General features: G+C 30.9%; 1 protein-coding gene and 1 long non-coding RNA gene across 6 annotated transcripts in view; one reads left to right on the top strand and one right to left on the bottom strand.

Moving 5' to 3' along the window:
- Positions 1-15,469, top strand: part of LOC145727091 (uncharacterized) — a 29,031-nt gene that overhangs the window by 2,100 nt on the left and 11,462 nt on the right. For 3 of the 5 annotated variants that reach the window (XM_081976514.1, XM_081976516.1, XM_081976518.1), the window contains 2 exons: positions 12,883-12,966; positions 15,041-15,439. In XM_081976514.1, the coding sequence (XP_081832640.1) occupies positions 12,889-12,966; positions 15,041-15,439 (477 nt within the window). In that variant the 5' untranslated portion in view covers positions 12,883-12,888. Of the gene's footprint in view, positions 1-1,360; positions 1,786-12,882; positions 12,967-13,008; positions 13,185-15,040; positions 15,440-15,469 lie in introns of those variants that run through there. The other 2 variants (XM_081976515.1, XM_081976517.1) reach the window with 2 other exon arrangements.
- Positions 697-1,545, bottom strand: LOC145727094 (uncharacterized). Its single transcript, XR_014177777.1, has 2 exons — positions 1,411-1,545; positions 697-1,366 (listed from the first exon to the last, which is right to left on the bottom strand). It is a non-coding gene; the product is annotated as an uncharacterized LOC145727094 (long non-coding RNA).

Consider the following 15,469-nt stretch of genomic DNA (forward strand, 5'->3'; position numbering starts at 1 on the left):
ACAAAGCTAAAATGCTTATTAAACAAAAAACTGTGTTTATTGAAAACCTTACATTACTGTTATCATGCCTGATTTATAAGCATTTTTAAGTTATTGAAAAGCTTGCGAAAGGTTAAAAACACTGCAATCTACCTCAGTAATTACTACCTTCGAAAGTACAATTACCCTAACAATTACATATTCGCAGAACCTTTATTTCTAATTTTGTACAGTATCAGTTTTCATCATGACTTGTATATTAATGATAATAAATGGGGGACAGATACTACTTATTAACTCACTGTCATAATGATTGTTTTATCAATTACTTTCATCTGGAAGATTTTGGTATTTAAACAATGTATTTATCAAGGACAATTTGTTAATTATTGTCAAGACATAATTGTGAAGAATTATCTTTTTACTATTTATGTATTTTTAATAACAAATATTGGAACTTTGCTTTTGGATTTTATGGTGATTCTTGGATATGTTAAGGTTATTTTGTAATGCTTGCCTGATACAAGGACAACTATTTAAATTTATCCAGAGTGGGTACAATATATTTTGGTTTAAGTTGGGCAATTTTATTAAACATGTCGGAAAGTCCTAGATTTATCAGGTGATTTTGGACTGTAAAGATAAAATCTGCATAATAAACAAATAAATCCATTGTAATAATATTTGTGGTTTTACAAGAATAGGCACAATATAATCTTGGCTTAACTTTCTCTTTATTGTCATATACAAATTTGTCTCTTAACTTAGTTACTATTTACCCTATACATGTGATTACTTAACTTAAGTCTTAAAAGATGTACTCCTTTGTGAATTAAAGCAAATATATAATTTTCGAAAATATTTTTCTCATTATTGTCTGAGTAGATGTAGTTTATGTTTTTACTTCACTAAGTCAATAGGATAATTATCCGGTCTTTGCTAAGAATCTCAAATAATTATTGAAAGAGTATTCAAGTAATCGTTGACCTTAGTGCGTTTGACCAGTAACTTGCCTCAGTACATTTAAACCAAAAAGTGTTTTATTTACATTTGAAGTAACCGGAATATTATACGTTTGTTATGCTTTATTTCACTTTCAACCGATCAAGTGGTTTCTCCTAACCGCAGGTTTTATCTATCAGAAATCAGATGCGACATTTTATACTTTAAATAATTTGATATCACGCAGTGTATCATATTTGATATCAGGTTATTTTTAAGTAATACTTCAACTTGCCACAATTAATTATAAACTATTTAGTATTAAGTACTAAGATTTGATAACCCAAATAATCGTTATTCACAATTAGGAGTCAATATTTACTGCATTCTGTAGTATTTTGTGTGGTTCTTTCCTCTTATGATTAACTGTAACAAATTTAGCACCCTAAAATCGGACTAAAGAACTGAACGGTACCTTGTTGACATTACTGTATCATCCTCGGTCTGTATACCTTCGAACTGCGTCGAACCTCAACATTGCACGCCAAACATTTACCAAATTGCGCCTGTGTACTACAGTTATTACAACAAAAGTAACGATCCGTGTTTGCGATTGAAATTAACTGATAACCGTGCAATAATTAATGTTTACTTAAAAATTATCATAATGTATTTTGATCTTGGGGTATTGTGTTTTTAACCTTCCAGCATATTTGTCTCTGTTATCGGGTAATGAGCGGCTTATAATCTTACTGGGTTTCGAGATTAAAACGGAATATTTGCTTGTTTGTCGTCGTAGGATGAATTTTTCCTTAAATAGTCTCCTAATTCTACTTGAAACGGATCTGGACTGGATAATGGGAGGTGAGTTAGTCTAATTCGGTGAAAATGCCACTTTTGGTTTTTAGGGCAAATTATGGAAGTGGATCACATATTTTGGTTGAGTGGAAAGTTTCCATTATCTTTCAAGTTGGTTTTTGGTTCTGTAATTTAGACTTTTTAAGGAGGATCACATAACGAAACGTGAAGCCAATAAACAAAAACACTTGTTGCAGGGTTATCATATCATACTTTCCTTATGCTTCATCATTTTATCCGGAATAATCCATGAACGACTTACTTTTCTTTTGTTTGGTATAGTATGGGTCAAATAATAAAACTGATAATTATTGTTTGTGGTAACATTTATTACCCATAAAGTTTTACAACTCTTATGTAAGCAGTTTTGCAGTATTTTCTACATTTTTACAATCCTTACACCCCTTATTTCAACAATTTGGACTTTTTCACATTGGAATATTGTTGAAAAATAGGACTCGTTTGCTTAACATATCTTTATCCAAAAGTACTTACTTTTGAGATGCACACACTGTCGAACTGTCATACAAAATTTGATTTTTAGGGCAAATGATAGAAGTGGACCACATATTTTGGTTGAGTGGAAAGTTTCCATTATCTAAGTTGGTTTTTGGTTCTGTAATTTAGACTTTTTAAGGAGGATAACTTAACGGAAGAAATTCAATTCAATTCAATTTGCTAGATTCAGGAAGCATTTTTCAGTACTGATCACTTTTTGGAAAATACAGGGTGTCCGAAAATCTTCATGGGCTGATTGCCAGTAATCTCCTCTGGAATGATGTTTTCAGCAAAATTTTGTGAAAGATGATCAGTTTTTTAAGTGAAGCAGACAGGATCAAAGATGATAACACGGCGGCATGTAAAGCCAATAAACAAAAACACTTGTTGCAGGGTTATCATATCATACTTTCCTTACGCTTAATAATTTGTATTAAAGTGACTTACTTTTCTTTTGTTTGGTATATTATTCCTGAAATAATAAAACTGATAATTATTGTTTGTGGTAACAGTTATTACCCATAAAGTTGTATAACTCATGTAAGCAGTTTTGCAGTATTTTCTACGTTTACAATCCTTACACCCCTTATTTCAACAATTTGGACTTTTTCACATTGGAATATTGTTGAAAAATAGGACTCGTTTGCTTAACATATAGTTCTTACTTTTGAGATGCACACACTGTCGAACTGTCATACAAAATTCTGTTTGAGTTGTATTTCTCATACATCTTCTAATAGAATAGTAATAGTTGACCAAATACAAAAAAAAAATGTGGAGTAGAATAACTTTGAAAGGTACACAGCAGTGTTCCACTAGATAAATAAGCCACAGAGAAGATATTCTGTAGGTTCTTGCAATTCTTTTCAGCATATTAGGATATGAAAAATATATGTCTCAAAAGGTCTGTGTGCTCCAGATAAATAAAAAATTCAAGTTGATGTCCACTATGTTTTTTTTTTCATCGTTAATATTACCATTACAAAAATGTGACGAAGAATTTCAGTCAGTTTAGTTATTCTCAAAATCAGAATAATTTCTTTTGCTGAAAACATAATTTTTGGTTGAAATCCTTTAAATTAACAGAATTTGAAACTATAAAATATTACATACAATTTACTTGCTAAGAGAAAACTATTGCAGCTCAATGTACGTAATTCGATAATCACAAGATGTCAACGAGACATTGATGAGTGGTCACGTGACCAGATGTGTTGTTAAATCTGTTTGGGCAGACTGACACATGTTGGTTTTTCTCCATCTTTCTTCTTTGGTAGGTCTCTCTTCTTACCGTTGTTTTCCTGTGGTTAGTTTAGAAGTTTTCAAGGTTTTCCTCCATCTTGGTCGAGGGCATTGATTGGATGATTCTCACTTCTTTCTCTAATGTAGAAATTAGAGAAAGAAGTGAGTAGATTTTTGAAAAAGAGACAGTAGATTTTTTGGAAACTTGAAACCTGTGTTTCATTTAAAATTACTTTTTATTCAGAAAATTCCATGAACTGATGATGTTGTTTCCTTATTTCTATCGATCCTACCAACTAAGATACGATGATTATCCGAAAATTAATATTTTGCAAAATTTATCTGTATCTGCAAGCCAAAATGACTGACAAATTGACAAAATCAAATAGGAGACTCTGGGTACATGTTTGTTTTGTTTTTTCATATGGTTAGTTTAAATTCTAAAATAATCACTTTGGTATTGGTTGTTAAAGCATTTTTAGGTTTAGTCAAATTTGTTACATTTTATATGATATTTTTTAATCTAAAAGTTAAGAGGAAAATTTTGGTTTGACAGTGATTATGTTCAGGCACACTGATCTGGTCATTAATTATTAAAACTGCTAAATTTGGTTTCCAATTCGATATAACAATATTACATTTAAACAAAAAGAAATAACCTCAGTTTCAAAAAAAAAAAAGATACTTACTGCTATGATAATCAAGGAAGTTAAAAAGTTTTTTGATAATCCCCTGAGGTTAAAAGTCTAGTAAATTTACAATTCAAAGTAAATGTTACTTTTTTCATGCAAATTGCCATGCAAACGTAGTTTAGTTACCATACGAATTGTTATATTTTCAAGAAAACCCACTATTGTCGTTCATTTGTAAATCGAGCACGATTTTTGATAGTTTTGGCTAACTTGGTCACTAGTGCGTTACTGGAAAAAAATGAGGTCGTTCGTAAAGTTTGTATGTATCGATCCCACTTGATATTTATTCATCATTACAATGATGGTTGATTTTATGAATATGCAACGAATGAAATTTAATTATTTCATCTAAAATCAGTACATTTTCCACTATCCCCTTGAAATTTAAATTCAACAGACACTATCATTAACATGCGTTTAAGTCAGAATTTCGTTGTAAACATCAATACATATTCAATGTGGTGGGCTGAAAACCCAGCCAACCATTTCATTTTATGCTTCAGGTTACAGTTCAATACGTAATGACATGTTTTACTAAAATTTGAGCCTTTGACAAAGGTTTTCCGTCATAAATTCTCCGCGCAGAAAATAGCTCACTTTTCTTTGCACCTCGTCTATTATTGAAAGCGTAATTTCATGGCGAGGATCGATATATTGTTATTAAAAATGGTTTTGATGTTCTTTGATAAATACTGACTGAATGCCTCGTTTTAATGATTAAATGACTATTAGTCCTGTAGGAAAGTAGTCTCAATTTGTCAAGCATTCGACGGTTATTTAAACATTTATTATGTTTCAAGGCTGTACAAATTCTTACTTGAAGGGTTTCAAAACAGTGTTAAACAACAGGTTTTAATGAGATAAGATAGTGTTTATCGATTTGCTCTTGATAAGTATAATCAAGCTAAGTGATGACGTTTGTATTATTGTACAGAATATACCATTTTTGACCCTTGACTGAAAATTAATCCTGGGGTTGTGATCAAAATAATCGAGTTTCAAAAAAGTCCAAAGAGTAATTTGTTTGTATGCACAAAATATTGTCAATTTTGTTCATTTCCAAACCAGCCAAAACTAGCAAAATTGGCTTCTGATGGTTTCTAACTAGTGTTGGAAGATTTCAAGAAATATGTTTTGAGTGAAATATTTCACTGTCTATAGTGTCAAATTTTTAATGACATCTGACATAATCTATCTTCACTTCGATTTATTTCTGATCTTTTAAGGTTTTCCCTATTTTTAAAACTTGAATGCCTCGTACTTGATCTGCAATTTTATATTGTTTGTTTTTTTTTATTATTTACTGTATCGAATTTTAATTTAATTAATTAATAAATTGTAATCGACGTGCATCAAGTAATTACTCGATTTGTGATGGAAAATTCTCAGAAATTTGTTTTTGGATAAAACACCAAAAGAATTTAAAGAATTTTAGGAGAATTTAAGAGAATCATAAGGAATAGGCACATCAAAAACTATAATTCAGGCTCTGGAAATTCAACTAAGTAGATATGTTTCTTGGAGAAACCACACTGTAAGTACCGTTTACAGCTCCGTGAGATAAATTTGACAGCTCTGGCGTTAAGGAACACTTTACTTGACAGCTGTCAAAACCTGTTTACCAGTGACAAAGTTGTGTTTACAGATCCATGGAGCCAAATTTGTCAGTTCTGACGTTAAGGAATATTTAGATACTTATCTGCCTTAACATCACAACTGTCAATTTTTGCTTCATAGAACTATAAATACAACGTGGAGTGTGATTTATCCAAGCGGTAGAACTATGTTGGATTGGTAACTTTGCGTTATAGCTGCATGATTTTTGACACCTGTCAAGTGACGTAAGAAACATCAAAGTGTCTGTTAATGTCACAACTGTTTAATTTAACTCTATGGAGCTATGAATACAACATGAATTTTGACAGTTAAGTGAGTTTTAAACTATCAGTTAACGTCACAACTTTTAAATTTAACTTCACAGCGTCACGAATATCAATTTTTAACGTGATTCATCAAAAAGATGCGACTATTTGACATTTTACAGTTTTGTGGCACTGTTTAATGAGTTTTGACAGTTGTCAGGTGACTATGAGCTGGTCATTAAACGTCATAGCCAGTTCAGTTCCTCAGCGACTCACGTTTTTCCCATCATACGAATTGAACGCTTCTTGACCTTTTCGACGTTGTCAAAATGACTAAATCATGAGTTTTGGCTGTAGTAACTATTATTTTAATGTAATTTTCAAGCATTTCCACGTGGGGAAGGTGTTTTAGAGACTGAAAAACTGACATCTTTTTCGAGTAAAGTAATAGTCCAACTTTACAAAGTGGAGTTGAAGTAGACAGGGTTCTTTAAACCATAAAATGCACTTTACATGTTTCAAGCGCAGAAGCAGCTCACCTTCAGGGGCTAGAAGAACATTTGTTAAGAAGGTGTTACATTACCATTCAGAAAGAAGCCTACCTTGTTAAGTGGACTTATCAGCTAGCTGTCATTATACACAAGGGGACAACAAACCTACGGTTATAGCAACTCAAAAACGTGCAGTTTTTCAGGATAAAACATTTTGAAAAACCAAAATTATGTAAGAAAATAGAGTTTAAAAGTGAAATAATCTGTAAAAAATAAAACTATTAGCTGGAAAATAAAAAGAAGTTTAATCAAGTTTACCTTATTGCTGAGAAAAAAATCACTGGCACATCTTTGGCACCCTGTGACATCTTTTTGCTTTGTAAAGGTTTGTCGAAAGTTTAAATAAATTAATCAATAAGAATTAATAAAATGCAATTCATTTTTATGATTAGCCTTTTTAGTTTTTCTTGTAACCCAAAAAATGTAACCTGTCACTGGAAATTTCAAGTTTAAATTTAAAAAATAACGCAAGTGAAACTGAACGAAGGAGTGGTAGTAGTGAAAAGAGAAGTGGTTAGGAACTTTCTAATTTGGCAATGTTCTGTAGCAAATCTTGTTCAATCTGCCCCATACCTGTTTTGCTAGATACTATTTAGAACAGCAAAGCTCACAAAAACCAGAAGATAGAGTTTAATAGTTCAGCTTTCCCCCAAATGTGATACCTTAAGAAAGCTATCAGTTTATCCTATTTTTGGTTGGAGGAGAAGTTTGTGAGGATCTTTGCGACTTACTGGCATAGTACTGAAGATGGACTTCAGTGATACATCTGGCTTATGTATTTTTAAAGTTTTGGGTGGAAGGACCTCCACTTTCTTCAGCTTTGAGTGTTATGGTATCTTAGTTGATTCAACTTTCGTACCCAATTGCTGAAATAACAACCATTGCGTTTCTTTTGACACAAAAAACAGTCGAAAAATAGGACACGCAGTACTTTCCGTGATTTTGCCATCCAAACAGTGCATGCTATGGTTTTAATAATACAGAAAGCAAATGATATGTTTGCTAAATTATACCTTAATAAAAACTTTGTTCCTGTGATTTGGTTTGACTTTGCCCGTGCCTTTACTGATCAACATAAGGCAGTAAATCAGTTAAAAACTATCGAAAATCAAATACGCTCTGTCATCATCATATAACATATCCTCTTCCGTTGTAGCTTATTACAAAATAATTGCCACGATAACCTCCAAACCTGAATATTATACTAAAATAAATGTGGAAAAACACGTGAAAATTTGACGGTCACGTAGTTAGAAAAACAATCTGCGAGTTTAAAAATTTTCAACCATTGAAACGTTTCATAACTGAAAATGTTTATTTCCAACAATACTATCAGCAAACTTATACTATCAGCTATCGATACAATTGCAGCAACGTAATGAGGTATTGTTTTTGCTGATTATAAACGAAAACATTAAACATTCGCTATAAAATTATCGAGGTGGTCGTACCTACGTGTATTTATTGCTGAACATTGCACAAAATAATAAATTTGGACAATGCTGTTGTTAGAAAACCTTCAACTCGTGATTGTTAAGTGCAGTTGACAAGTACACACATTTGAAACGTGTTCAAAGCTACAAATAATGGAACAGTAACGGAATTTAATAGGAAAAAGAGTAATTTTCCAAGTTAGTCTCTAGTAACAAAATCCCTGCGTGACAGATACGCGACTGGCTCACGTAATTGTTTATAATAATTGCGATTGTTGTGTCGAAATATTTTTTTTCAGTGGCTGAACGTAACCTGATTTATTTTCCCCAAATTGCCTAGTCCACTAAAAAAAAGTTAAGGTTAACAAGCACTGGTTTGATTTACACTAAACGATGCTGAAATGCTTCGAAATGACTGAAAAGCGCTTGGCCTTGGGTACTCTTGGTAGTACCGTTTTCAAATTTATAGTTTTTCAGAAGAAATTTACATTATTGAAGGCCGTTAACCATAAGGTTTTCCCTGGCCATTTTATTAAACTGTTTGCTTTCAATGATTTTGAATTAAAAATAGTAACATTTATTGAAGCGGTTTTTTTTACATGGAACTGGCATTTCTGATGTCCTTCCAAATTGTTTATGCATAGGAATACTTATCAATAATTTATTGATAATGTATTAAGTACCTATCAAAAAAAATTTTGGATTTTGAATATCATTTTATTCTTTCTTCTGTTCTTCTCGTTTTCCTCGAACCCCAAACCATTCCACTTCTCACAGATATCTTATTACATAATCTTGAGTTTCAGTTAAGCCAAACAATCCATATTTTCTTATAACTTATGGTATATTATAACCAAAGCTAGGATTCTTCTTCTTAATGTGGTTGACGTTTGAAATGGGGGCGTTTCTTTAATTCCAATGATCGGTTGGTCATCTAAAGAGTGTTGTGTGCTAATATGTACAAAAAATCAAAAATAGTATGACGTAGCAACTTAAATTTCGATATTTTCTTATAATAGTAGCTAGTTTTTGTGACTCTTTGGTCTTTTTCACTCTATTTCAGTTAAAACAAAATATTTCCTAAAAGACAAAAGTAAGGGAAAACCAACTTAATTTTAGAAACAAAGTAATAATTCAATATTGTTGGTGTATTTAATATAAATCTGTTATGTATCATCTCAAGAAGTTCAGAAACTGTTAACATGCATTACGAAGAAGTCTTCAGGTCACTTCACTATCCTATTAAGTTGTTTTGAGGTTTTCATATGCAAGGTTGTTCATGAGCTATCGAATTATTTTAATATAATAATTGCTTTAACCAGAAAAGTGACAAAAGAATTAAATTACGTTAAAAAAAGAATGGAATAATATTCTGGAAACATATTTCTCCATGCAGCTTTTCCTCGGAAAACCCTTAAGTTCTCAGCAAGGTCCATTGACTATTTAAATATTTTGATAATAGTTTTTTTAAACATCAGTGGCGTATCCCAATAACTCTTAGGACCGGCAATTTCACTTCCGGATAAAGTTATTGTTAGATATTCTACAGAAATGACAGAACTGACCAGTAGGGTCTGATTTCACTATCCTTAGAAAGATTACTCCTAATTAGTAGTAATTAGTAACCTAAACATTTTCGTAAATTAATTATGTTAAAGTTAGAAGAAATACCATGTGTATTTCCAAATTAAATGCATTTAAATATTGTAATTGTGTTCACTTTCCCACAGAAATTATTTGGTTAAATATAAAAATACATATTGAAAAATGCTGTACTATACTTGGTATTTCCTTCTGGACGCATTTTTCAAATATAGCTTATATAACACAGTAGAATTTTTTTATCAGTTTTTTTTACATCGACCTGTTATAAAAATAAATTTAAAAAAATATCATTTATTTTAAAAAGGTTCGAGAAAATGATAATACAACGTATTCAGAAGTTAGAACAAAACCTTTTCTATCTGAACTTTGAGACCAGCAAAATTGTGTCAGTTAAGGCTAACTGTTTGACAATCTAAACTTAAACGAACAAATTTAAATAATAATAACGTTAATTTAGGATTAGGACATAAATTGTCTAGAATCTAGATTATTTTACAGAATATAGTTAAGTTTTTGATCAAAAATCCAATGTTGCAACTGACTTGACACACCTGGCAACGTTGGAATTAAGATATTACTACATGTATGGTTTTATTATTCACTTTTTAGCTATTTAATTAAAGATGGGAACTAGAAAAAACAGGATATTTACCCCCATTTAATACTCAATTTACATTTATCATATTTTTGATAATTTTTTTCGATATGAGAATTTTTAAAAGTAGGTTATATTGTTTAAGTTATTCTTCTTTTTTCAATAATACGAAATTAAGCAATTGCGCTGGCTTGATTTAAAACACCCTATGTAAAAATTCGGGTAATCTATTAATAATAAATACTTTTTTGTTATTAATGTTTAATATCAACTAAATGGTTTTTCCACACATTATTGATAAACTATTAAGGACACTAATCGTGAGGAGGAAACAATATTCTCACTGTTTTTCCTTATACTAATAAACAATAAATTTTACGTCACGATTTTAGTAACTTTTTGGGCAAGTTTTGGACGACAGGAACTAGGACGAATTAATTGCATATTATTATTTTTGCCAGGGTCAAGTATAAATATATCCGTAACCAGGTAATTCCTAAAACGATTAAGTTCAATTAAGTTATGCTGAAATACGTGTTACCCTAAAACGTATCATTTATGTTTTTTACTGTCATATTTAATTGCAAAGATCAGCACTGCAATAAAAAGTGTTTTTTCAAAGCAATGTGTTCTAGGAGTATAGTTTTGTGTCGGAATAAATTGAGTAATGCAAATGATTTAAAAGTCTTGAGGCATAAGCTCGGGCATAAGTCCCTGAAGAGTATTTTACCTTTAAATATAAGTAATTTAGATATTTTTAAACAAACATAAAATAAACACGTAATTTCAAAAAAGCACGTGCGGATTACTTGTTTTTAATTGCAAAATAGTTGTATTTTGCACGATAAATGAAAATGAAATGTATCAATTTACTTCACTAATCGATTATCGGTAATTGTTTTAATTAAGTACTTTCAAACAAACTCCACTTGATTTTTGTTATTAGATATTAATTATCGTTTTTTTTTTGATAATTTAAAAACTTTTGGTTTAATAATTATGGCTAATTTTACAAATTGACACTTGCTCACTCGTGTTCTGGTGGATGTATTAAATTTAATCAAGTTGAACGATCTTGCAAATTAAACAAATTTAACCTATTTACTTAAACTGTGGTGATATTTCCAGTGAAAAGAACAATGGCACTCACTTGAAGTAATATAGATTTAATCAGAACTATTTATGCCAACACTTCCTAAACGGAAATACTACATTATATTTTAACATAAATGGTTCTGGGTGCTGGTACATTTTTATATTTATTTACAGTTAAGATTTAAGATAGCTGTGTTTATTTTTAGTTTTAACTGGACGAATCAATAACTCACTTCTCCCATATGGCAATATTTACGATAACTGAAAGGACGTCTATTACTGGACAAAAGTTGTTTTTTTTTTAAATTTTTATTTAATTGAAGAGATATTTCCAATATCCCAAAACAGTGTTAGTTTCAACAATTTTTTGTAATATACTAGTTGTTTATCGTTGTTTTTCGTTTCATCGATGATTTATGGCTTAAAACTAAAAAGTAAAGAAATCTGGTTAACTGAATGATTCATTGTATATTTAGGACCAGATGGGCACTGTAATTTATATTTATGGTATTGGAGATAAGTTTCTTCAGTTATTTTTGTGGCCCTTAAAGTTAGTTACACGTTGATTTTTAATAAAACTGGTTTATACAAGTAGGTATATTAATAAGAGCTAGTTATTGTAAAAAAAATAATTATAGTAACAATTTTATTGTAATGTTAGTTAAGTAATTAGGGTTATTATAATTTTGGTTAAATATGTGGCTAAAACATTTACTAAAATCTCAAAAAGTGTTTGATACACTTTGGCAGGCATATATACAGTTTTTCTCATGTATTGTAAAGATACAGTATAGGCTACATTCCGAATACCTTGCGTTTGAGGTTTTCTTTTAAGCCGGAAGTAGGCGGTACCTATTTTAGATAAAATGTCTTGTATACTGGGTGTAAATAAATAACTGCGAGAAAAGAGGTTGTGTTGTCATAGGGATTCCAAAAAAAAAATCGAAACGAAATACATTAATTTTATAATATAACCAAGTCATTTTGAAAGATTTGTAAAAATGTTGCATGTGGTAATAAGAAAATTCAGAGTTTTGCGTAACATTTCTAGTAAGAAAAAATCTGACAACTCCTATCTATCAAAAATTAACTAAACAACCACAAAAGTGCATTAAATTCAATTGTTTTTTTACTTTTTAACGAATTAAGAACCGTTTGAATGATTGGGTATTTCAATAAGGTCTACTTGATCAATTCTTATAAAGGAATGTCATATGAGTATACAGAATGCTCAAAAAATTATTGTCATTTTTTTTGTTACTAATTCACTATTTTCCGATCTCCTAATACAAACTATAGTAACAGGTAATTACTAGTTTCTGTGCCAGATTTAGAAAGCAAACACACTTTCCTTAATAATTAAATTGTTTTTTTTTTTAAACACAATTTAGTAGCATACTAAACAAATGAAATGTGATTGTCAATCAATCATAATTAATAAAACAACCTTGATTATTGTCAAAATACAAGTTCATTCACCAGCCGTAGGTCGTACCGTTTAGCTAATGATCTGTTTGGATTTTTTTTTAGTGCCTAATGCAGAATGCCGGACAGTTCGGCCAAGGAGCTGCCAGTGTCCACCCGCCGTCGCAGTTCGTACCATCAGAACCATCGGTAGGTACCATCCGTTGTAGTTGCGTCACACGTCGGTACCATCGGTAATAGTTGCAGTGTTTGTGTATTACTTAAAAAAAAAAATGATTTGGCGGTGCGTTTTTTACTATGTTGTATAGAATGCCCTGGATTTGTGTGTTGATGAAATGGATTTGTTGTTGTCTGTCCCTGCCAGGGACTTGACTTCTTCGATATCTTTGGATTTGTTCGATAAGGAGGTAAAGTTGTTTCAAATTCTAGTTTCAAAGTAGCTTGACACAATGCGATTAATTTGTTATTAGATTAAAATTGTCTAGAACCTACTACTACATGTCGTTTATTGTATTTTTTATTCCTTTAATAATGGAGTTTAATTACTTGATGGTTCAGTTCCACTGAAATGTTATAAGTGATCAGATAACAGCTCGACCAGTAGAACTATTTAGAACTGTCAAAATAATGATAGTAAAGAAACTACATACAAATAATTTTAAGAGCCACTATTATAAGAAGTGTAATGATAAGTACACAGAAATTTAAATGCCAAATTAGCTTAAAGGCAGGTTATAAAAATATAAGCAAATAAAGGAACAAACTAAGTTTAAAAAAAGTAGATTGATTGTAATGGATCCAATTAACATTCTGAAAATAGAACAGGTGGTAATTTAAGTAGGTAAATGTGATATTTTTTTAAACAAAAAACTGCTTCAGTAATTGAAAAATATGTACTCGCATGTTTAAAAATATTATTAATGTTTGTATGCATTTTACTCCTTGTACTTACCACATATTTTATTTCAATTACATTGAGCTACCTAATCATAGTTAGTTTACATTTTTATATATTCTGGTTATTGACTCATCCTTAATTGACAGGATGTATAAACGTTTATCGTATTTTTTACAGTGAAATGGAAAACAAATTTTGTTGTTATTTTGCTGCGAAATTAAATTACTTTTTTATATACATTTTATTTTTTAATGATATTTTAATAGTAACAACCTGAGGAGTGACTGTGATTTGACATACACAGTCATTTAGGATAACAATTCATTTCTTAAGTATACAGGTTGGTTTAAAATTGTCAATACATTTTCACTACTTTTAATCTAGAGTGGATGGAGGGAAATATCAAAGAACATATTTTTTTTAAAAAACACACTCTTTAAATCATAATAATTTGTTTTTGGTATGAATGGAGTTCAGGTACAACCTCTGAATCCAATTACAATATAATGTGTTAAAATACGTTTTCTTATCTACTTGACATTGCCTTAATTGGATTTATCTTGGTTTAGAAGCTATAAGGTAGTCTTAAAAACGACTGGTTGAACAACACAATTGGAATCACACGTTATTGAATATAGTAGTAGTAGATAGAGACTCTCACTTTGTGTATATTACTTTTCGTTAAATCAAAATCCTCCAAATCCAAAACGATTTACTTTTTCTGAAACCAGTAAAAGATAATTCAAATTTGAAAACGAATTAAAGCAGTATAGTAATTATCTCTACCTTGATTGGCAACAATTAAAGAGTCCAAAATACAGAAATAATAAAAACTTTAATAAGAATGCTTTAAATAAAAAAGTTGGCTGATACCAAAAGAAAAAAATACTGACTATTGTCCTGTGTAATGTATTGTTTACTTGTTTAACTGCAAGTAACCAATCAATAACACTTTTTTAGCCGACGAACGGTAATTAAAAAATGAGTGGTCAGACACAATTGATTAGTAGACAAAATAATATAAAAAAGTTTGTTATAAGGTGTAGTTACAATATTATAATAGTTTAATCCATGTTATCCATTCATTTTAGTGTACTAGTTCTAAGAATACCAGAAAATGTAGTTTTTATTGTTTGTTTGTCATTTTTATGTATGATATAAAGAGGACACAACTTGTCCACGCATTATTTGTGTTCTGGGTTATATCGGAAAGCCATTTTCCTAATTGCTGACCCAATATCGATCATTTTGTCACTGTATTAAACTGACCCTTTCTTCCAAATTACCAAACGTTTCAATAAACTAATACACCACCTAATCAAATAAACGACTGACCCTCTAAAACGACCCATTTTTTACTTGCAGCCGAACGGTGGGTCCACTACCAGCTCACTAAGGCAGTTTCGCAAAAAGGATGTAGAAAAAAACAATGTCGAACCGCAACAATCATCCAAATCGATGTCTGAGAGTCACGTGGCCCGAGTAGCCCCCCACAGTCATTATCCGCCCAGCGATGCGTACCGATATCCGGGGGCCCAATTTTCGGGCTACGCGCCCCATATGAAATACTCAGACACGGCGGAAACGTCTCAATCCAATCCTATGTCAACGTCTGTGATACAAAAACCTAAGGCTAAGGAATATATGGAGATGTGCAATGTACAACAGCCCCATTTAAATAACCAGCAATACAGTCCTGAGGGCGTCCAATATTCTAAAGATCCCTATCAGTACAAGATGGCCATGCATAAAGATCCTACTCAAGTAATTTACGAATTATTTTATTGTATTTAA

The sequence above is a fragment of the Ips typographus genome, linkage group LG3 (genome assembly GCF_016097725.1).
Source record: "Ips typographus isolate SLU linkage group LG3, UJ_Ityp_2.0, whole genome shotgun sequence".
NCBI classification, from domain to species: domain Eukaryota; kingdom Metazoa; phylum Arthropoda; class Insecta; order Coleoptera; family Curculionidae; genus Ips; species Ips typographus.